This window comes from Amblyomma americanum, chromosome 6 (assembly GCF_052857255.1).
Source record: "Amblyomma americanum isolate KBUSLIRL-KWMA chromosome 6, ASM5285725v1, whole genome shotgun sequence".
In the NCBI taxonomy this organism is placed as follows: domain Eukaryota; kingdom Metazoa; phylum Arthropoda; class Arachnida; order Ixodida; family Ixodidae; genus Amblyomma; species Amblyomma americanum.
In genome coordinates this window covers 39230766-39254095 of record NC_135502.1, presented here as the reverse complement: position 1 = coordinate 39254095, position 23330 = coordinate 39230766, and the positions used below count along the sequence as shown (strand labels likewise).

Below are 23330 nucleotides of genomic sequence, written 5' to 3'. Positions count from 1 at the left end.
GTTCCTATCGGCCTGGAGGGGCCTGTATATACCGGTCGCGCTAGCCGCCGCGTTTTCCATCGGAAAGCGAGCTGCGGTGCGGATTTCGCTCGCACTTGCGGCCATTGTGGCCGTACAACGTTGCCCGTTCCATGGCACCGACCACAGCGCTGCACCGACCGGTGAGTTTTGACGGCCGTGAGCTGCACCGACGTGGTGCCGTATGCGCTTGAACTGACGTAAGCTGACGCGTCACCACCAGGGTTACCCGCGAAAAGTAGTGCACCAGCCTGTCGTTCTGAACGAGCCAACAGTTCGAACTACTGTCCATTTAAAACAAATTTCGAGTCCCCTGCCTGGTCGAATCATCGTGATTCGATTGTGCGACGTCCACGACGCCTAGCCCACCTAGCTCATCTGCGGAGGAAGGATACAGCAGTGCAGAAAAGGTGCGCGTCGTTTCGGTAAAATAGGCCTCTCCTATCCTGCCCCACTATAGTTACGCAATAAAGCTGTATGCTTTCCGCCTAACTCTTAGAGTTTTGTGATCACAAGGTTAATACAAAGAGCGCACGGATCGAGATGCCCACAGCCGGAAACAAATGGACAGGGTTAGCGGCCTGGCCGCCTAGCTGTCACCGAAACGATGCTAACTGCAAACGTACAAATGCAACAGGGGACCGAAAGCGCCAACACGGCGCCAACAGACTCCGGAAGACGCGTTAACGGTGATCGGCTCAGTTGACTGCAGCATATAATATGACGCGAGACACGCTGTTGCCTCCAGAAGTGTCTCGAGTCGAGCACCTTACGCCTACGCGTCCTGGAGACTTCCAAACACGTGCTTCTTAAGTCCTCCAAGCTTTAAGTCTTGAAACCGAAACTAAAATTATTTTATAACCTCTAGCACTTCTTCCTGAGAAGCGTCGGTTCTAGGAACTACAAATAGACGTTCCTCTTGAACCAGCCCAGGGGGCGCGACAGCTTTTACAACAGCGTTGATGGCGTCAAATTTTACAGCGTAGGCGACGTATTTTGCATTGATGCAATGATAGTTAGATACATATGTAAGCGTTAGGAATGCAAACACGCTTTTATTAATCTTATATTATTCAGGAGCCGTTGGGCAGAAGTATGACTCTCTCATAAAGCAGCAAGAAGTGTTGACATGTTGCCTTTATAACGATGGTAGTGTGGCGTTACGATATCTGTGGCTTGCTTTGCGTGTGTTCCACTTATGGATCAATTATTTATGCTGATTATGCCATTGTCGAGTGGATGGTTATTCCGACGATGTATACAAGGTGCGTATTATTGATCGGTATCGTTTGATTCGTGAACGCGAAACGAACTGCGCATTCCCTTTTCTGCGATCTGTGATCCAGACGTTGTGTCATACGAAAGTAAAACCAGTTTCCTGCGCATGGCAGTCATGTGTACTGCGTTGAATATCAGCATTGAAGTTTCATCATTTACTGGGATTTGCCGAAGTGCCGACATCTAAGATCGTATAGTTTGGCAGCCCAATGGCGTGCATCTCAAGTCTGTTCGAAGCAGTGCGCGCTTAATGACGCGCGTCATCCGTGCTAGCGAATTCATCGAAACTATCGCTTTTGCGCAGTCGTAGCAGTAGATAGAATTTCTCTCGAGAATGAAACTATAGTGGTCATTACAGCAAAGTTGCCCACTAATCTCAGTTGTCAACCACGCTAACCATAAAAGGAGCTGTCATATGTGTGTTTTGTGTAATACCCCTGTCACACGGACACTGTAAAGGTACTTTGAACTAATGCTCCATTACTCTAAGGACGAACGCGCGCTGCCACACGGACGCGCCAAAGGACACCTAGCTCAAAGGAGCTTCGAAACAAGGCAGCTCGAGTTCGTCCTTTGAGGCTTCAAGGGAGTACTCTCTCTCCCGGCGAGTTAACAGCATAAATAAATTGAGAAAAGAAACGTTAAACTTTCATTTTATAAATTCACTTCATAAGATTAGTGGTGTTTTAAAATATAAGATCATTTGTTTTGTGGCAGTCTCACCACGCCATACTCTCGTTCCAGATATACGAGCCATTTGGGCTCAGTGTGGCCAGCACTGTGATGTTATGCTCTGTACTTGGAAAATCATGTCATTATTGCAGTTAAAATTGCATTGCTTTAACTAGAGTCACTAAATAAAGACTTAGAGTACCGGCACTCTTTTCTCTTATTGTTCTGTGCCGCCGCCACGATCATTGGTCAGTTTGCATCACGTGATATTTGTTTACACTGCGACGGTTCATGGGGGCTGCCATTTTGTGGCTTATGCGTTTTCAGTCGGGCAACTGTGGTAGTCCTAGTGCTGCGAGTGCTGCCGGTGACCGACTCAGTGACCAGGGATTCCGCGCCTCGCAGCATTTCAGCTGCACAAGAGCATACGAGGATGCCGTTTTGCTGCGTTGTTGGCTGTTTCAACTCGCAGAATGATGGAAAACGCTTCATGCGCTTTCCGCTTTCCATGCCGTACGGCTACGATCCCCGCCGCAGCGCAGGGTGGCTAACAGCGTTGTTTACAAAATGGCCGGGCCAAAGTTAGCGGCGAGGTCGCCGAAGCGGCAATCTGGCAACAATGATAAACAACAAAATGGCCGCCCCTGCTTACCGCCGTGCTGCAGTGACGGTACTCTAAGTCTTTATTTAGTGACTCTAGCTTTAACATAATACGGTTATAAAACTAATTTACTAAAAAAATGTGACATTTATGTATTTATATGTGCAGTGAGGTTTGCAATTTAAATAACGCTTTTCGCCGATGAGGGCGCTAAAAAGTTCTTGCGAAGGTCGTTCCGCGACCGTGTAGCACGGACGAACTCCCTTGAAGTAGTGCTCCTTTGGGAGCGTAAAGGAGCATTAGTTCAAAGTGACTTTAGAGTGCCCGTGTGACAGGGGTATAATATTCTTCATTTATGAGTCATCCACGCTCGTATTTCTTTCCAGCTTATGGGGTGCATTCAATGTGGTGTGCTTCAACATCATCGTCTTCCTGACATTAATGGCGCACACGAGAGCAGTATTCTCAGACCCTGGGACAGTTCCTCTACCAGAAACGAACTTAGACTTTTCAGATGCACTGAGAGCTAACAAGCCTACTGATGACAAGGTAGGGACAGACAACACTCCCGTTACTGAGCTGTTTGCTATTTATGTGCGGTGGCACCTTTCCACATGAATCAGCACAAATGATGCAAGAGGGCAACTGAGAATTTAACATCATTATGATGGAGTTGCCATTATAAAGCATTCTTTCTCACCTATGGCTGTCACTGCTGACAAAGGGTGCTATATCGCCCTCTGCAGCATTACTGTTATAAGTGTTGTGCTTTTGCATAGTGTGACATTTATTACATTTAAATCTGATATTTAGGTTGTTAAATAACTGTGAATGCTAGTAAATTTCATTTTAACATTGTGTGCACTTAGTCTAACTTGCTGTATTGACGTAGACTTGGTAAATTAACGGACATGCGACTACGTTTTAAAAATAAGTTGCCTTTTCTTGTGTATGCATTGTGTCTTTGTAACAAAAAAAGGGTCCAGAAAGTAACCATTTCTCTTGACTGATTTCTTAATGTGCTTAGGTGCACCTGCTTTAGATGAGCTGTGTTGGCAGAAAATTTTTCTTTTAGCATGTTTAGCACTACCATTAGCACTTCCAGGCTACATGCTTGGGAGTCTCTCATTTGCATTATCTGATGTTTAGTAGCATCTTTTTAGAGTAATGATCCTTCATTCATTGAGAAGTGTGGGCACTTGCCAAGAACTTTGGATATGGTCAGATTAAGGGGAAAAACCTTGCAGTGTGTGGCCTGCTTTGCTGGAGGAAACTTATGGTAGGTATGGTGTAAATAAGAAGCAATACTCCGTGTAGTTGATGAAGGGACACATTATTTTGGTACAACTTAATCCGTATACGTGGTGTTGTTATCCTCTGATGGCACAGCTTTGGCATTATCTTCCATCATTTGTTCCTTTACAAATATGTCAAGTGACAGATATGATAACTAAAGAGTGATTCATATTGGGTATGGGTACAAAACTACTGACTGGTTTCCAAATAGTCTCATGTAGCATGAGTCATCCAACCTGGACAGCAATCAGTCTGGTGACAGAAGACTGCAGACAGATTTTCATGCACCCGCTCCCACTACCCTGTCTTTCTAGTACTCATTGGTGCACAAAATTTCTGGACACCAGCTTTCGGGGGCCACTAGGACCATGTTATCACAGACACTTTCACCAGGGTGCTGCAACTAATTCGACACACCACCCCCTATGTCTGTTGAGTGCACTAGCAAAAATGATGTTCAGAAATTTGCAGACAAATATCCACCCCGAAATGTCCCAGCGGTATTGCTAAAGGCATACAGGTGTGGACATGAGTAAAATGAGCCCGCTAGCACATGCCATAGCTGTGAATCTCAATTAGGCAACGCTTGAAAAATGTTTGAAGGCAGTTGTGTGCTCCATTTTTTGAACCAAGTTTTGAAGTTCCCTTTTCCTTTTTCTGATAGTGGTGGGCAGGGACTTGGGAATGACAGAACAGGTAAAGATACCCCGAGTATGCTTTTAAAAATTTGTTACAATGCCATTTTTCTCTTATAGATTTTATTTTAGTTCCTGCATTCTGTGACAAATCAAGTTCATGATTTATGTGCACTGACAAAACAGTGGTGCTTTTATTGCTCTGTTACCTGCTGTGCGTGCTTGAGGTTCGTGGCAGTTTTGTACACTGCCCTCATACATGACAGCCTGCAGGAATCGAATCCAAAAGTCTGGGAACAAGACAGTGCAGTAGTAGGCTAACTAAAGCACTGAATGCTGTTATCGCCAAAAAAGCAGACCTAAAATCTTTGTGTGTATAGTCTCTCAAATTAATGAAATGCAGCTTGGCAAGCACTTCAGTGACGTTATTTGTAATGTAATTTTTTTTTAACTGTTTTTTTACCTTGTGGCGACGGATGGTGCTTGGCTGGTAGGCTGGTAGGCTAGGAGGTGGTATGTTTTACACCCTTCAAGCTAATTATGCTTGGACGTTTCTTCTGGCAGGGTGACTGGACGATATGCTCGCGCTGCGAAACGTACAGGCCACCGCGCGCTCATCACTGCAGGATATGTCAGCGATGCATTCGCAGGATGGACCACCATTGTCCATGGTTTGTGAAAAGTTGTCTTACAGTTTGTCTTATTAGTGTGCCAATTCCTGTGTAAATGCAGGAATGCATTTATCCTCTACACTAATATTTACTGTCTTTCACTTTCAGTTTTTGTTGGAGCATGGCAGTTTTCGTAGATAAAAAATCGTAGGCACTGTTAGGTGTGGGGTTCCAACCCCATAGCAGGCTACCGGTGTTGGGGGATTGCGCTTCGATCCCACCGCTGCCACCAGTTGTTAAATGCGGGCCCTTGGTTCGCCTGGACCGTCTCTCGCCAAGGTCGGTGTCCCCAGGTTCCGGATCGGGAGACTGCTGTTGTGGGGTGACGAAGAGATGAGAGGGTCTTCGAGGTGGAGAAGAGACTGAAAGGGTTTATTTACATTTTTACATAGTTCGAAAGAGTGAATCGGGAGCTGGCTGATCACACGCCAGATCGCTGCTTAAATAGGGTCCGCTGTCCCCAGGTCCCTAGTTGGGGAATTTAGTTCATTAAAAATGCGTCGAATCACTGTGATATAGATCACGTGTCCAGCCTTTAGGGTCCGCCTTCCAGGACGCCCCCAACAACACACTCTTGCCACTTCTGGCAGGTTATGGTCCGCGCTGTCCAGGCAGCAGTGATGAATAGCTCGAAGGGGGCCCCAAGCAGCGTCGAAGGTCAGCCACCTGCACTTCACAGCGGTAGCATGGGAACGAAAGGCTGCCACTGCGCTTTGCAGAAGGTTCCACGTGTAAGAAAAAGCACTTAGGGTAAGACGAGGTTGTTTTCGAAGCACAAGGATTCCTGCGTCGTTGGCTTAGTCAAACACGGCTGCGTTTGCCACGGCTCATTTGCAGCCCCGCGCCACTCGCCGCTTGCTGCCTCCCCCGCCGTCCCCTCCGGGAGAAGGACGTCATTATGTCCCGGGTGGGTCCGGCGTTGAGAACAAACGACAGGGTCCCGAAAGCCATTCTCAGGCAGCGGAGGGCCGTTTCGCCCCGTAAACAGAAGGGGGGGGGAGGTTCCTTGTAGACGCCACCACATGCATTCGTGGCGCCTCAACCACGTTGACGGCCCTTTGAAGCCTCTGGCGATTGATGACTCCCAGTGGCTTGAATATTCTAGGCATGTTGGTGTCACCAAACGTAACAGCACACAGACACTCCGTAGAGACAATTTCACACGCAACACTTGCGCTCACATACATGCGCACATAATCTGGATGTGTTTGGGAAAATAAAATGAAGAATAGGGTACAGTAGTGGAAGAAGATAGTCGTAATAGAGTACATGGACTTCAATGGGAGCTTTGCAGGAATACAGAGAGCAGAGGAAAAGTGTAGCAGTTGCATTGTGCTTCAGGTGAAGGAGGAGGAAGTTATAGAAAAGAATGTGCATGCAGCAGTTGTGGACGTGACTGTGAGCTATTTCTGATAAATTCTCAGAAAAAATAACTGGTATGCAAGTGGAAGAGACGTATGAAAGATGCAACATCTTATGTCATGAAACTTGTGACAGCTGTGTTTGTGGCCCGGATTAATGGCATGTCAAATAATTTGAAGCGTACAAAATGTTTCGTGCTTAAGGGCTGTGGTGGGAGGTTGCTCTTGTCTCTCAAACCACTGTAACGGCTTGGTGGCTCTGGCACTTCGCTGCAGAGCCCAAGGTTGCGCAGTCCAATGCTGGCCCCCAGTGGCTGCATTTCAGTGGAGGAGAAATGCAGAAACACCAGTGTGCGTGGGTGGTTGAATGCAATCTTGAGGCCTCTAGCTGTGGCTATGGGATGTTAAGCCTGACATGCTATACCGTATACCTATTCTTGTCTTTATCTTTGTTTAGGCTGCCTGTTTTAAGTTTTGTGACAATTGCTACATAGTATCAGGAAGGTAGACAAACTATCTTTGAAATTAGTTTGACTGGGTAGGTGTCCTGTAAGAAAAGATAAGTAGGTAAAACCGGGCGAAAGTTTGTGGCACCAGTTGCGCTTTTCACATAAGGATCTGTTTCGCTGAAGACTGGACATTGGTGTTTATGTGTGTGTATTGTGTTGGGTGCGAAACCTGTGTAGCACATACGTATTCGACTAGCAAAGTTATTTACTTCTGTGCACACAAGTTGTCATTTGTGAGCTGCACTTGCAGAAATCTGTGATATTGAAATTATTGAAAATCTGCTTTTCTTTTTGTCAAAGTACACTAAAAAATTCTGATTGGCTATTCCTGTGGTAACATTTTTGTCTCACTATTGTGCAGGATCAACAATTGTGTTGGGGAACAAAACCAGAAGTACTTCATTCAGTTCCTCCTCTATGTTGGTAAGGGCTGCGACTTGTATGGAAGATGATGGCTTTGCCTTTTAGTTTGTTTGTTAGCAAGTAATAATTAATAAATTATACCTAATAGTAAATAAATAACAATAATGGTAACACTTTTAACGTATTCCTAATGCCTCTTCTGCTTTGCAGGACTTGGGTGCTTGTATATAATTGTTTTGGTGGCTGTTTCATGGAACCTGGAATGTCCAAACTGTATTCATAATGCTGCTTACAAGCAAAACCGAGTGTGAGTATTTAATTAAATTAACTTTGGCTGTGGTATGTAGTTATTGAATCTACCCAAGGAGCTCATAAGGAGTTTTTCACTTCCTTATTGGTTCCGATTTAATGCCACGGTGTATGATTTACCGAAATAGGAATGCAGAGGTTGGAGTTGGAATATATTTGCATTAGCCGTAGTGTGTAAAAACGTTCACCTTTTTGCATGGTTTTCTGTAAAGTGCCCACTATATTTTCTTTGTTTTTGTTGCATGGTTCCCATGCACAACTAAAGAGTGGACATGAATTTGTCTTTCAGAATGCGATGAGCCTTTATTAACATTGCCCTCTTGGTGAGCTGGCCATAAATGTAGTTTAATTCACTGGTTTAGCATAAATGGTTTAGCATAAATCATTGTGATTAGTGTTGAAGCATTACATGTCTGTTGCCGGTTGGGAACATAAACTTAGTGACCGTGCCCCAGTTTTCATCTCTCTTAAAATATTTTCTTCATTGTGCTGGGCCCCTGTAGGATCCATTCCGTTTGCCTTCTGGTGGAAAGTATTCTCTTTGGGATCTTTGTCATTGCAATCATGTGTGACCAGGTGAGCACTGGATGTGTCCTTTTGTTTCAAAAGAAATGAAATTATGCTTTTCAGTGAGTGCAGGCCCTGCTGGGAGACCTGTCTATTAGGAGTACATCTCTATTTCTAAGGTACCTTGCTTTTGTCAGAATAAAGTGTAAGTAAAGATGGGGAACGCCATGGTGTTCATACTTGCTTATTGCTTTTAAGCACTGGCTGTGAGCAAAATCTTTGGATTAAATGAGTGTAGACCCATAATTCTAAATACAGTTGAGGTGTAGACTTTAAGTACTGACTCATCAATTTGAAATAGTTCATGCACTTTGTTTATATAATAGAATTTCTTTCAAGATCACAGGAGGACGTAGGCTACTAATATGTTCTGGCTTGGGATTTGCATGCTAAAATGATCTGTAGGCAGTGTGTACTATGACCTCCTGGAAGCAGGGGCTTTGGATTTTCGACTTGTGATTGCGCAAAGGTGATGTGAAGTTAATAGAGTCACGTTTTGGTGCACATGTACAGGAAAGTCGTCACATTATTTTCCTTTTTGTGCCCTCCATGTCACAGCTTACACTTGCACAGGTGCATTAATTATCTGCCTTGCTGACACAGCTACCATTTAAGGCAGAAATACAGGAACTGTCAGGACGAGTTGGAAAGTACGACAAAAATCAGAGCATCACAAAAACGACACCTTGCTTTGTGTACTGTTTCTGCAGCTGAAGAGGGAAATGCAAGAAAGCTTAAGTAGTGCATTATCAAGGAAAAGTACTTTTCAATGAAAGCAGTGGCAGTGGGATAATACAGGCTAGATTTATGCCACTTCTTGTGGCATATTTTTGATTTGTTTGTTTTTGTTTTGTTTGTTGTGCTTGCAGCACGTGTGAACAGTGTTTTTCTGTTTAAGCAAACCTAAATTCAAGAGCACTGGCTATCCTGACAGGGTTGATTAGTGTCTTGGGACTCTGGGTCAAGAGACAGGACTGTCCTGAGAAATTTGGGATTATTGGGAACCCTCAGTTGGCTGCTGTTTGAAGGCATGATTCAGGTGGTAACATGGAATGGTAACCTAGAAAAAGGAGGTAGAAAGTAAAACTCAGTTTTTGTGAAATCCTCGGGATTTGAAGAAAAGCGCCTACTTAATCAGCCATGATGGCTTAGTGACTTTTTTCATTTGGCTGTTTATCCCAAGGTTGCGAGTTATATCTTTTGGTGCGAAGGCCGTATTTCTATGGCGGCAAAATATAAAAATTCCCACGTGCTCTGTGATGTCAGAACACGTTAAACAACCCCTGGTGGTCTAAATTAGTCTGGAGCTCTCCACTATAGCGTCTCTCATAGCCCAGGTGTCGTGTAGACCCTGCAATTTCATTTTTTCTTTAATTTAAAAACATGTGCTTGTTTTGGGATCAAACCCAGGAACTTTTTAAGACTAGGATAGTTGCTGTAACTAGCTTTCTTGGGTTGCTCATTTGGTGAACTGACTGCCCTGGCTTACTCTACAGGGTGACCGAAAAATACTGTAACGCGAAAAGACAACAATAACTTTTCAACAAACAACCTAGTTGAGGCACACTTTTTTTTATTTGTAAGTGCACTGAATTCTGGAAAACAGTTCACATTTGATTCTCTAAATGTCCACCTTCTGCTTTTACACAGGCCTCCAGATGCTTTCAAAAATTTTTGAAAATAGCCTCGATGCCTTCTGCAGAGCGCGTTTCAGGGATTCGATGGATTTGTGCTTGGAAGAACACACTTTTTTGCTCCAGGATACCCCAAACAGCAAAGTCCATACGATTGAGATCAGGGGAATTGGACGGCCAAACAACCTTCCGCCAGAAGCCAGGGAGATTCGCCTCACACCACTGGATTGTTTTCTTCGCTCCGTGGGCAGATGCCCAGTCTTGCTGCAGCCGCCAGTCAACCTTTCTTGCATTTTCTTCAGCACAGGGCCGGCGCCCTCCAGAATGAGCTCACGGTACGTCTCGGCATTGATTTTGACTCTGTTTGGGACAAAAACAAGCTTGGTTTTCTCAACGCCTGAAATCCCACCCCAAACCATGACGCTCTTGGGGCAATGGCTTTTCTCCACACTAACATTTCGAGGAGACCCGACTGGCAGCAATTCTCGATGGTTTTGTGAATTCCAGGCCGGTTCAACAGTGAAAATCTTCACATCTGTGAAGAGAACTTGTTTGAGGGCTTCGCCGGGGCTCAGCTGCCTCGTTCTGCGGCACTTTTCCAATCTGGAGGTCTTCATGTGGTCTGTAAGCAGCTGGCGTTTTGCTAGTTTGCGGACCTGGAGTCCCAGACCTTCTTTTACAAGTAATTGCATGGTGGAGTTGCTAACTCCATGCTCGCGAGCAGTTTTCGCATGCTCCTCAGGGGATTTCGCTTGACTTTCTCGCTGACAGCAAATTTCAGTTCCCTGGTTCTTGCAGTTCGAGGCCTTCCGCTTCGCGGCCGGTCCTCGACACCTCCTGTCTCCTGGGATCGTTTGACGACACGGTGCACTTGGACTCAGTGCAATTTAAGCATCTTTGCAGTTTTCGGAATAGCCATCCCCAGCTTGTGGTGGGCAACAATGGGAGTACCGCAATTCTTCAGACAATTTTTCCTGAAAAATGTCGCACCAATGGCAGTAAAAATAGTAGTTCTATTTTAGAAAAACACAAGTGACATGAAAAAATCAGTGTTGATGCTCAAAAATGCAAACAATAATAAATAACATGAAATTCAACGCACGTTGCAGTATTTTTTGGTCACCCTGTATTAGCTCTCCTGGTCTGGTGTCTGGTTTGATCTTTTGGCAAATGCAGGTTTTGGAAATCATTGTCTTCGTGGGAAATTTCAGCGCAATGGTGGAACACATTCTGGGTGTTTCACCTAAGGTGCTCTGCAATACTTTTTGAGTTAGAAGAGGGCTTTTTTTGGCATAGCTTTGTCAGTGGTGTAGCACATCAGGATACAGCTAAGATGTGTTGATGCTGGTTAACTAATAGTGAATAGTAAACTTTTAAACTATAACTGCTAGTCTCCTCATTTATTGAGAGGCATATAGCCCAGCGTAAGTAATATCCACATCAATTTTTAAAATTTCGAAAACACAGTCAACCTCATGAGATCTGTGGTCCAAAAAATTTTTCCTACATCGCACTATAAATACATGCGCTTTCGAAAAGCTTGCAGGCAAAGCAGCTTTTCCAATGTACGCAATTCGTCTAATTAGCCAGAGTTTGCCTGGCCACGGTGGCGAGGGTAACTGTGTTTTCGAAATCTAAAAACTGATATGGGTATCACTTATGGTGGGCTACACGCCTCTCAGTAAATAAACAGACTAATACCCCTGTCACACGGGCACTTGTAAGGCCTTAGAAATTAAGGTCCTTTGCCCCAAAGGCGCATGACACGCATCTACACGGCAAAGCGTCGAAACCTTTGCGATAGAGTTCCGTAGCAATAAAGGCGGCCATCAGCGGCCTTAAAGTTGCTTAAAGGAGCAACCCAGACGGCAGCGCCAGCTAGCGAGCTCAAAGAAAAAAAAATTGACGCAATTTTTAGTTTTGAAACCATAAAAAAATTATCTAATTTATCTTATTCAATGGTTAATTTTGCGTTACAGTGCACTTAACCGTAGAGGGGGCTATGACTAAAGACATCCACACTGCTAAGAAAGGACTTGAACGCTTTTCAGCAGCCACATCGACACACACGATGCTTACGCATCTCGCTTTGCTGTTTTTTCTTCGTTTGGTCTTTGTTGTGTGCGTGTTTTGAGTTTGCTTGTGTGCACAAAGACACAAGCAACAAAGCACGCTTCTCGAACACAACGAGGAGCCGAACGGAAAAGTGCGCCTACCGTGGTCGGACCGAGAACGATGAAAAAAAACAACAACTTTGTTTCAAAATATCCGTTTCTCACCGTCAGAACGCTCGTTTATTATCGTGATAGCTACTTTTTCCAACATAAACGAATGCACTCTTAGCTGAAGTGCTACCGTCTGCTTTAATTTCATAATGTTACTAGCTTCGCTTCACACACAGCGGTGACTTTTGGCATTCACGGAGGCCGCGCTCTAGCTCCTTTAGATTTGCCGTGTAGCAGCGTCGCTGCTCCTTTTCGGTTTTCCTCCTTTAGTGCAATAAGACAACTTTACGGCAAAGGCCGAGAAGAAGTCCCGTGTGACAGGGGTATAACACTAGTAGTTAAAAAGTTTGCTATATTGAGTTTTACTTAAAGGGGCCATGACGTGGTCGTTCTTCATATTGCAGTTTTGTGCTTCAGTAACTAATACAAGAGCTTATGATTCAGTTTCCGAAATTTGGCTGCCCTGGACGCGCTATATATTCCAGAAAATGTGATCGAAATTGAGAACGGGAAACTTCTCCCACCGACAGCAACCGCCATATTGAATGCTATCGTGACATCACCAGGGCATACACAGAGCAACGTCGTCTGCTCTCGTTGCTGCAATGTGCGCAGCGAGGTCTCTTGTCCCCTGTACTTCCGCGAGCGATTGAAGTAGCAGTCGTCCCCCATATATGAGTGACTGGTGCCGCAAAAGCATTAATAATAGTAACGCAGTTATTCTTCGATATAGGTATAGAGTCCGATTACACTAGGCCGATGGGATGGCGATCGGCGGTCGGTTGGCTGGTCAACATGCAAATGCCATCGCTGACGCACTGGTCTGTCAAGCTAGACCGACGACGACGCCAGCATGACCAACGACCCCATATCGCAGTAGTGTAAAGAGTGAACTTAGTGGGAACTGGCAGAGAGTGGTGGGGAACTAGTTGGTATGATATTCTATAAACTTAAGAATTTTAAATCTTATTGTACCTGATGCTAGCCACGGCAACATATGCGATGTGTGTGCACCAGAGGCCCGAAAAACTGCGCTTGTGTACCTTATCCTTATCGCAAAAAGCTAAACGAGTGGCTGCATTTCATATCTTCACACTTTCTTACTAATCAGTGGAGAACTCCTGCCAGATGCTTGAATTTCGGTCTACGGTGGACCGCCGGCCCCTTTCGTGACGAGGCGTAGCGAGTACGCAGGAGTCGTGTGTGCGATTTCAGCGATTACGGAGAGTGAATTCGCAAGTTTTAGCGCCTGAAAATAGCTGTCGAGTGTAGTTTTGGCCACAGTGCCCTCAAAGCGACGACTGCCTATATCGCAGGGCGTGAGTACAATAAGGGGGAAGCGCCGATATGTGACCCGGTCTGCACAGCATGTGCTGAAGGCAGCCGACAGCAGCCGTCGGCGTCGACTGTGGACAACAAATCTGGTTACTTTCATTAATTCATGTAATGTCCGAACGTATTTTTAGCTAAAGCGCTTTAAAATCAAATACTGATGACATAAGAGGAAGTAGATACAATTAGCTTTCCCAAGCACGTGATATAGCATCAGCGGTGCTTATTGCAGTGTTATCATAGTGTGTAAATGAGTAAAACTACAATCTGTGAGCAATAGTACGTAATATTTAAGATAAGGAGAGCCCACCTTGCGTTTTATGCCAAGCACACGAGCAGTACTGTTTGCGCACCGCTATGTAAACAACCCCAGCGCGGGGCTGCAGTTGTCGTGATCGTAATGATGTACTATTTTTTTCAAGCACTCATTTAGACGGCGGCGACTATTCATTGCTGCGGGCAGTGAAAGCATTCGGGTCGCGTAGGGTTTTGCAAGCGGCTTGGTTCCTGCAGAAGGGTTCTACGAGCCGAAGGGAATATATGTTCGACTTACAAATGCACACATGCAGCGGGGAAGTCATCTCATTCGGCCTTTTTCTCTGCTCCTTTCGTGCCTCAAGGTTACTCTAGTGCTACCTTGTGATAATTTGAGCTTAATTATCGAGCCGATGAATAGAGAACAAGAAATTGGTAGCCAGCTACAAAACGCCGCGGCTTTCACGGCGCACATCGGCGAAGGCAAGCACGGCACGTGGCGCTTTTTGCACTTGACAGTTCAAAAGAAACCACACTCATACCGTAAAAATAACATGTTTATGAGCGTAAATAATAAATCAGGGGTCCATCGATTTCTGTTTCCTCAACAATCAGAAAAGGGGTACCACGAGCATGTCCGCTTTCTTAAGGATCACTCGGGTCGCGTACGAAGCTGACGGCTTGCGAAAAGAAAACGCTGAAAATGCAATTTATTTCGATAAGCTAAAAAAAGAAAACTTTTCGAGCGACCGCCGTCTATGGCGTGCATGCAAGCACCTCAACAATGTGCAGCAGACGACGTGGGGCGGGTATGCCCCTCTGACGTCAGCGATCATAGGTTGCCAGACCAGCAAGCAGTTCGCAGGAGAAACGGAAAAAATTCGTTTTAAAAATATTTACCGCACAGAATCAACTGAAACTTGGGGGAATTTTAATTTAACAAGTTGAGAATTAAATGTGATAAGCAGGGTATGTGTGAAAATAGGCTGTCATGGCCCCTTTAACAGCCTACCAGTTAGCACGTATCAGCTGTATTCTGATGGACTTCACTGCTGATGATACTATGCCGAAAAAGAAAAAAAAATGCTATTCAAACTCAAAAAGTATGTTTGTAAAAAGTGCAAAACACATTAGGCAAACCACCTGGTATATTATACTTCCTATGTGTGCCATGCCTTGAGCTTCACCCTTGAAAGTTGGAAATGTGTTGAAGCTTATCTTTGCGTTTTGTGTGTGTCACTATTCTGCATTTATTTAAATGTCGTATTTTTTAGGAACTGAAATCATGTAATCATGATTACTTGCTCCTTAGAGATGACTTTGTAGTTTTCTGGCATTCTTTAAGCCATGTCACTGGCAGTGTCATTATTGTTCTTAGTGGAAAAGAAAAAAGAAAGCGCTGTTAGAATCATCCAAAACAGAAAACAAAAATTTAGCAGAAACTTCCATAACAAGCCTCTTGCATGAAAATAAGAGCAAGTATTTTACGCAGCACTTTTAGAAGCAACAAATCAGTGCTGGGGACTGCAACATTTCTTGCTCTGATTTTGAAGTACTTGCAATTCTCAGTTCCAGGCTATCCTTTCTGATGAGACAGCTATTGAGCAAATGCAGAAAAAAGGGCCTTTTAGGGCCAGGAAACCGAAAATGGCCCTTCTGAGTGAAGTTTGTGGGCGTGGTAAGTGCATTCATCACCCTTCTTGTCTTTCCTTTCTTTTTGTTATTCTTTGTAGGGAAGTAGAAAAAAAACAACTGATTTTTACCGTATTCCTACAAGTATTGAAATCCCACTTCATTTAAGAGGGGATGTGAGTTTTGGAGGTGGAAGTTTAGTAGCGATAGCTACATTACGGTAGCATTTCGAGCCTTCAGCGCGGCGACGGCCCCACGCTGTCACGTGGTTGGTCATGTGGTGCGCAGCAGCTGCCGGTGGCGCTGCGCCGTGGCTGATCACGTGGTTCGTCACGTGGTTGGTCACGTGACCAAGTTCCACTCGGCCAGCTGTAGCTATCGCGTCACTCCAGGTTTAACCAGAGTTAAACCGCCGCCATTTTTTTTATTTTTCTGCATAGAGCAATTAAATTTGTCATGCCTACCAGAAAGTTCATTGAATGTTCAGATACAAAATTTTACAGAAATATATTAAGTAGTTTCAGCATCACAAACTTTCATGTGCTTCATTGCTATGCCAAACTTGCATGGTGTCAACAGAGTGTGGTCAGTCCAGTCAAGTTTTACGAAAGGAGTGGTTGATGCAGGGACATTCTCCGAATATTTTTAGCAGCTTGATGTTTTCTACATGGAACGTGATATCCGCGCTTGCGTAATGCACTCATTATCATCATGAAAAATTAGCGGCAGATTTAAAAAATTGAGAAAGTTATTCCAAAATATAGGGACGTCTACGTAAAGGATTATAAAGAAACACAATGCAACAAGCTGCATGAAATCCGTGAAACCATTGTCATGCTGCGCTTCCTGCAAGCAGAGTGGTCACGTCAAAAAACACTCGAGAAAATTGGCACCGAGTTGTGCAAGCAGTTCATGTCCATCAAAATGCCCCAGGACTGTATTGTTCAGTGTCTTTGGCTGTGGGGGATTTGTAGAAGTGTGATTCCCACAGGACGAGAGTTGCGGTGAAACCAGCTTTCCGGTGACACCAGCCTTGCTGCAATCAGCACTGCAAAAGCCGAGCTATCATGCTTGAAAATCGGCCATTTTACAGAGATTGCAGCCAGTTTTTCGCTGCCTGTGGTTGCAAAAGTGTTTTTTAAGTCACTTCTGGGCAGGTTTCGGGGTGTGATTAAACAGACCAAATCTGATGTCTTCTAAAATTCGATTTTTTTTCGAGCTCTTTGGAATTTGAAAGCCGCATCCCTCCTTAGTGGAGTTTGAACAGCAGTCAGAAAGTGAAGCCAGTTTGGACCTGGAACCTTTTTCGAAACCACCTTCAGTATGCATCTGTTGGCTGTCAGCCAGCTTCATTCAGGCTGGTGTCAGACGTATTTTTGGATGCACTCTTGCTGCTAGACTGGCCAATTCGGGCCACTAGCTTGACAAGGGTGGTCAAAGTTTTCTTTGATGGCTTCTCCAAAAGGTGTGGAATGCTGCTTGTGTTATTTCAAAGGTTGACTGAAGGCTGCTTTAAGTAAACCTTTGATGTAGCACCAGTGTACACCAAAGGAAGGGAAACATAATAAAGGGTGGCATAATGCCGGATGTAATGACCAACTTAGGTGATTTGTTGGGATAGAATGTGCTGCTAGCTGATGCAAGGCAGGGGCAGTTGGATTTCATTTGGAGGTGTCCTTATTTTCTAACTGAACTTGACCTATGACTGTCGGGACTTGCACTTTAATATACCTTTTGTCTCCTCGAAACATTGTTCTTTGTAATTCTTTATCTGGAGCTGTTTGATTACTGCCATTGAATCAACTTTTAGGGTGGCTTATCGTTAGTAATTTCTCATTGTTCTTTTTAACTAAAGCACAGTACTTGTGCCTCTGTTTTGTTTTCTTACTTTGCCTCCCTGTACCATGCCTTCTTTTATTATGGGACTGCACTGTATGTGCATGAAATGAAAGAAAGTTGGAAATGAATGTTTTTTCCTGGATTCTTTACGCCTGTCAATTCTGCTGGCTGTTTGCAGGGTCTCCCTTGCTGTGGCTGTTTCCCTGTGATTCTGCACCGAAGAATCTCGACACTTTGTCGTATGATGTGTGATTCCTTGTGCATACATAGGATTCTGGGGTAAATTGTTATTTATGTTGAAACCCAGGTCAGTGTCTCATCACCATCTGTTCCTCGTGCTCGTGACTTGCCTCTTGGTTGGATTGTGCAGTGTGTAAATATGGGTTATGCTGATTGTGTGCTGATAGTTTATGATAATTTAATGATACTTGGTATATGGTAGTTACTTGAATTTTAATACAATCAATATTATATCCATGTCACTGCTATTCTTTTCAAACTTTTTCTTAAAAAAAGGAAGAGGACAGTGTGGACGAGTGTTTTGCAGGCTCTGTTGTTACAGGCTTGCAGGTTTTTGCAGTGCAGCGCTAGACTGCTACTGTGCAAGTTGTTCAATGTAATGTGCAGCTAAAATGTGCTCTAATAGCCTAACTAAAGTTATCTTTTTTTAATAAGCAGGAAATGAACATTTACTCTTTGTGGCTAGGCACTGCGTCAAATGTTCGGTTTGTGAATAGATGCTTTATTTACTGTGACTAAGATGAAGCAACAAAACTGAAACTGTTGTTTTTGGGAATCTTTTATCACTGGGAGGTTTCAGAGATTGATGTTTATGGGTATGATGAATTAATGCTACTTTAATTGCACCACCTTTTTTTCCCGGTGAGAGGGATTGATATGTATGATAATTTAGTTCCGCATTGAACAAATTGTGGTGAACGATTACTAAAAATTGCACCAATATTTATGGCGGCTGAATGAATTTAGGCTTAATTGCTGAAATTTGTTGCCTTGTGGCCTTTCAAGTACCTGTGGCTGTCCTTTTTGTGTCATCATTAAAATTTTGCCACCTTTAACCTGTTAAGCATAGCTAAGTAATGGTTTCGTTAAATATGCATCTGGTAATGCTACTGATTTAAGAAATGTTGTGTGCATCCTTGGCATGAACAGTGGCTATTTGTTGAAGGCTACTCTTGCAAAATGGTGCCTCTCTTGCCAGGCAGCGTGATTGTTTGTCAGATAGTGCTGGTCTGGCTTTATTGTTTATTGTTGTCTTTTGATCTGCATCATTTCCTTCCATGAATTTGATTTCACTCTGTGTTAATTTTAAGAAAGCGATTGCACACGGGGTGTCTTCATTGCTCACTGATCATCTCTTGAACGAAAGCATGTTGCTTAATGGGGTAGGCATGCTCTGTCAGCGTCATCATGAAATTTTATGTTGAGATAGTGGCTACAAGGTGACTAACCAGGGAATAGGGCAAAATGTTGAAAGGCATACAGTGGAACCCCGTTCATACGTTTTTCACAAGACCGGGGGAAAAAAACATAACAGCCGGGAAAACGCAACAGTGAGGAAAGCTCCGAAAATGAATCAAAATGTGCAGTTTCAACTATAGACAATTTATTTCCACAGAGTGCGCTTAGGACTTAAAGAAATCCAGAATGGTGGCTTGCCGTTTTTGCCACGAGCCTGCTTTGCTTTCGGGCCGAAGAGCGCGGCATTCCCCTCTATCTCGGCACGCTTCGAGATGATGCTGTTAAGCATCGAGGGTGGGAGACCAAGGTCCTTGGCAATGTCGACTCTCTTCCGCGCTGGCTGCCTGTCGACTGCATTTAATGCGTCCAGCTTTTCCTCAAGGGAAAGCGCCTTCCGCTTGCGCGACGCCGTCTAAGCACAAGTTCGACGTTCACGAGGCTTGATGCACAATGACGATAGCATGATAGAAGAGGAGTCGACCCGTTCAACAACCATGCGGCGACCGTAAAAGTGAGAGCACATTTCACGAATGGCTACCCAGTGGCGGCCTCTCGAACTGGCGTGCGGCTTCTTGCAGCCAGTTCCATAGCCAAGCCTGGCCAAAACTCGCCAAAAGTCAAAATGGCGGTTGCAGCGCATTGCCTACTTCAGCCCAGGCGTGTTCAGGGCGCTAAGTTGCGACGTATCATGCGGGAACGTTTTCACAGCTACTACGTAACAACGGGGTTCCTTATACATTGGATCCTATGGAAGCTATGCCGGGACCGGATGAAATCGACGTAGCAGCCGGGAAAACCCAGCAGTGAGGAACGTAACAGCGGTGTTCTACTGTATCCTTTTTTTTTTTTCTGGACTTTGTTGTCTATTACAATAGAGGTAATTTGCAATCATTGCCTGGTTAGTATGAATAGAGGCAGCCTGACTGTCATCATTTGTGTTCAGGCAGCAGCACCCTGCCTTGTTTAGAACAAGCACATGCTGACGCACAATTGTTATGAGTGAATGTGTGGTTTCCTAATTTTTCCAGGATAGCTACACTCTTCTTTGCGCTTCCACTTTCCTGTTCAGTTCACTTTAGCTTTTACTATGGATGGCATGCTGAACAGGGTGTGCACTTTTGAACACAGTGGCACCACCAGTGTAACTACACAGCCATTTTTTTTATTTTATGTTTTACTACTGTTAGAATGGCAGCCACATGAATTCCAGCTTCATGTTTTATTCCTTTTTTATTGTTACTTTGAATTGAAGAATGTGTTGAAGTGCTAGACAGTAGAACACTTTCACAGACCTGCAAACTACTCACTGGTGAATATATGACAGCGCATTGCTGGTGCCATAGGTGACGGCCACTGACGTCCCTGTAAACGACTTTATGGGTTACATCATAGTACAGTTCACTGGTGAGAAAATTATTTTTAAAATTTGGGATTTGGAATCTGCGAAGATTGTAGTAATGAAAGTGAACAAAATTTAAGTGGTTACTGTTGACTGTGAACACGTCAGGTTCTTGCAGCACATCTCTGAAACGCTTTGTCTCCAGCAGGATCTTCAGTAATAAAGACTTTCCTGCTTGAATAAACTGAGCTTGCCTGGTTCACAGTGAAGAATTGAAGTTGCATTATTGATGTCTTGTTTCATCACAAATTTTCGACGTATTTTTCATCTTATCCTGAGAAGTTCATTCATTACGAAAACTGGATGCATTCCATGTGATGGTCATGCCTGTTAATAACTGGGCTCGACTGGATCGCTTATGCGATTGTCTATTGACCGCTTCCACTGCGTTCTTTTAGCCACTCGGAGAGACTTCCTTGTGGCTAAAACGTGACTTTATTAGTTTTTGTTAATATCATTGTAAGTGCTCAAAACGTGCAAGTCAGGATGATGGTATTCAGTGCTTCAAGATTTCTATTTAAAGTGTTTGCAGGAAAAACGACTTGCAGAGCAGTATATACCTTACATTATTGATTCTAGTCATTTTAAATTGAAATCACAGTCACAGCAGCAATCACTGAATTTGACTGCATAGGACCGCTTACTGCTAGGTGCAGTATTCTGAACCTGATGCCAAACTGTGCATTTCTTGTAAGCACATGTATGCATTGTGTGGACTGTTTTATAACTGCCACTGCAAATTCTCGGGAATAGTTTTTTTGGCGTGGCTTGCTGGTGCTCATATCTGTGTTCTGCACTAGTGTGAACACGTATAGATTCACTCACTTGCTTTTATTAGCAGTAGCACGAAGGTTTGTTATGGTCAGGTCGCAATAGGTGCCTGGATTTATACAAGTTTATGGGAGGGTATGAACACTAAGGTACGTAGATGTGCCCTTGAGCTAGGTAGGGGCTGTATCGCTCACTGCAAGAGATGACATTTGGCACTGTGTAGGCTTGTGCAAAATAACATGTTGCAATGTCGAGGAAGTGGATGTGGAGGAGAAATGTTATACCTGTAGTCTATGTATGTGTATAGTACCGTTTCATGGCCTTTTGGCATGGCAAATTGGCACAAAGAGCGAGTATGGTTGAAAGCAAAGTATCAACCTTTTGAGCCTCATTCTGGTGCCTGTGTGTTGAGATCAAAGATTTCCTATGAACATAGGGTTCTTGCACATTCGTTCTTTTATTCTAGGCACCATATTTTTGCAACATCTTTTTGTTGTAGTTTTTTTTTTCTCTATTCTGCATAATGGGGTCCTGAAGTATATAGTGATCCTTGAAGAGCAGGCTGGTGCTGTGTACAGTAGGGGACGGATTGGTCTTCTCTCCACACAGGATGACATTTTGTTACTGAAAATATGTTTGTTGACACACAAAAATCATTGCAAGTTAGTGTGCTGTGCAATGCTGCACCTGATGTATGACAATTTTTTGTACTGGAATCGCACATTGTCCATAGACATATCATTATTTTTCCCTTAAAGGGTAAGATGTTTAGCTTAAGGAAAAATTTTTTTTTTTTTGTGGGAATGAGCAGAGTTACTGATTGCAGTTGCTTGCTGGAATGCATGAGTGAACTTGTAATATGAAACGGTGTATTTTGACAATACTGTGGCAATCGGTGTGTAGCTGCAAGCCTTTGTTTGCCTTTGTATCACTCAAAGATGTATACAAGCCTCATGTTGTGTTTCTCAATTTTTTGTGCGATTGTGAGGTTGCTGCAGGGCATGCTGCAGTTGCTTTGAGGCAGTCGATATTCTGGTGTATACTTATACCTGCCAGTTCTCCATACTGCTTTCCTGAATATGCAGGTTTAATTCAAGGCCTTTAACCCATATATGTTGTAACTTAAGATATTTAAAAAAAGTAAAATATGTTTTGATATAAAACATTTATTTCACTTCAGAGCTATTGCCAGCAATATTTTTCTCAACAATGACTTTTGAGCGATCTTGCAATCTGAGATACTAGGCAAATTTGTTACCTGTTGCGTATGATAATGCTTCAAACATTTGAAATCGACTTTAAAATGACATTTCTTATCACAAATGGTGGTTTTTTTGCTACAATACGTAGATATTTTTTTTTCTTGCAAAATCACCATGAAGTCGGCAGGGTTGATTCTGAAAATGCATTAGAGATGCCTGGCTGATCTTTCTGAATGCACACAATGCACAAAAATGGAACGTATGCACTACAAACCTTGCACAGGGAAAGTTTAGAGCCTCTTGAACCTACGCCAGCAGGCTCAAGCTTTTACTTGATAGTGTATAAAAAAGCGCCTACATGTAGGGCGCTAGGCGTATATAGATTACAGAGGCCCTGGCACACCTCTATGCAGATAGTGAGAAACACTTTGGAATTGTAGGGTGCTGTACGAGCGATGTCTACCCAAAATGTCTTTTTTTTTTTTCAGTTTTCTGAACTCTCTGCTGTAGCCAAGGCAGTGATGGTACAATATTTAACTTTTGCAGTTTCCTACAATTAGAATTATCCAGCTAATTTTTTGATTCACTATCATCAGCCGAAGCAACTACTCGCCTTGCTGTAAGGTGCGTTGGGTTGATGTTATGGTGACACCGCTGTGGCCAGTGTTTTCGTAGGGTGGGTTAGATATATCATATTGAAGTGCAGGAGAGCTTCTTATCAAATGAAGGAGAGTTTATCACTTCATTTGGGAGCGTGGTGAATAGGACAGTTGATTTGGCTGAGGTGCCCACTGCAACATACCCTACCCTCCGAAAGTGTTAACTCACCATGTTCAAGAGGTGGTTTAGGGTCTTTGTTAGCGCTTGCTATATGAATTGCTGTACTAGTTTTATGTTTATCTGCTGGTATAATGAGTTGTTTTGATCTCACTTTGCACAACGTACGCGGTTTCCTTCAGGCAACGAACATCATTACATGAATTATTTACTTATTGAACTTAGTTGTATGTCAAACTTGCAACATGCTTGTATTTGTGTTCTTAGCGTGTATGCCATGAATTGACGCCTAGAGGGTGTTCGAACGCACACAGTACTCGCCCGATGTTTCCCAATCTACACTGTGCTGCCCACCTATTGCTAATAAATATATATTTTCTTTTCTCTCTGGTGGCTCCTTTACTCTGTGATGTGGCAGTTCCTGGCCACAGTTTGCGCGCTGGACGATCTTCAATAAATGCACTATTTGAACGAAAATGCCAATAAGCAGCAGTATATCGGTGTC

The 23330-nt window shown here is 43.7% G+C and overlaps 1 protein-coding gene across 2 annotated transcripts; it reads left to right on the top strand.

Moving 5' to 3' along the window:
- Positions 1-940: 940 nt before the first annotated feature.
- Dnz1 (DNZDHHC/NEW1 zinc finger protein 11) lies at positions 941-23211 on the top strand. Of its 2 annotated transcripts, XM_077669156.1 has the most exons (9): positions 941-1283; positions 2956-3118; positions 5065-5171; positions 7403-7464; positions 7615-7711; positions 8217-8289; positions 10041-10249; positions 15296-15404; positions 17376-18691. In XM_077669156.1, the coding sequence occupies exons 1-8, from the start codon at positions 1165-1167 to the stop codon at positions 15384-15386; spliced, it is 921 nt and encodes a 306-aa protein (XP_077525282.1). In that variant the 5' UTR covers positions 941-1164; the 3' UTR covers positions 15387-15404; positions 17376-18691. The 2 variants fall into 2 exon arrangements, with proteins under 2 accessions (XP_077525282.1, XP_077525284.1); XM_077669158.1 differs by lacking the exon at positions 10041-10249 and having other exon boundaries at positions 945-1283; positions 17376-23211.
- The last annotated feature ends 119 nt before the right edge of the window (positions 23212-23330 follow it).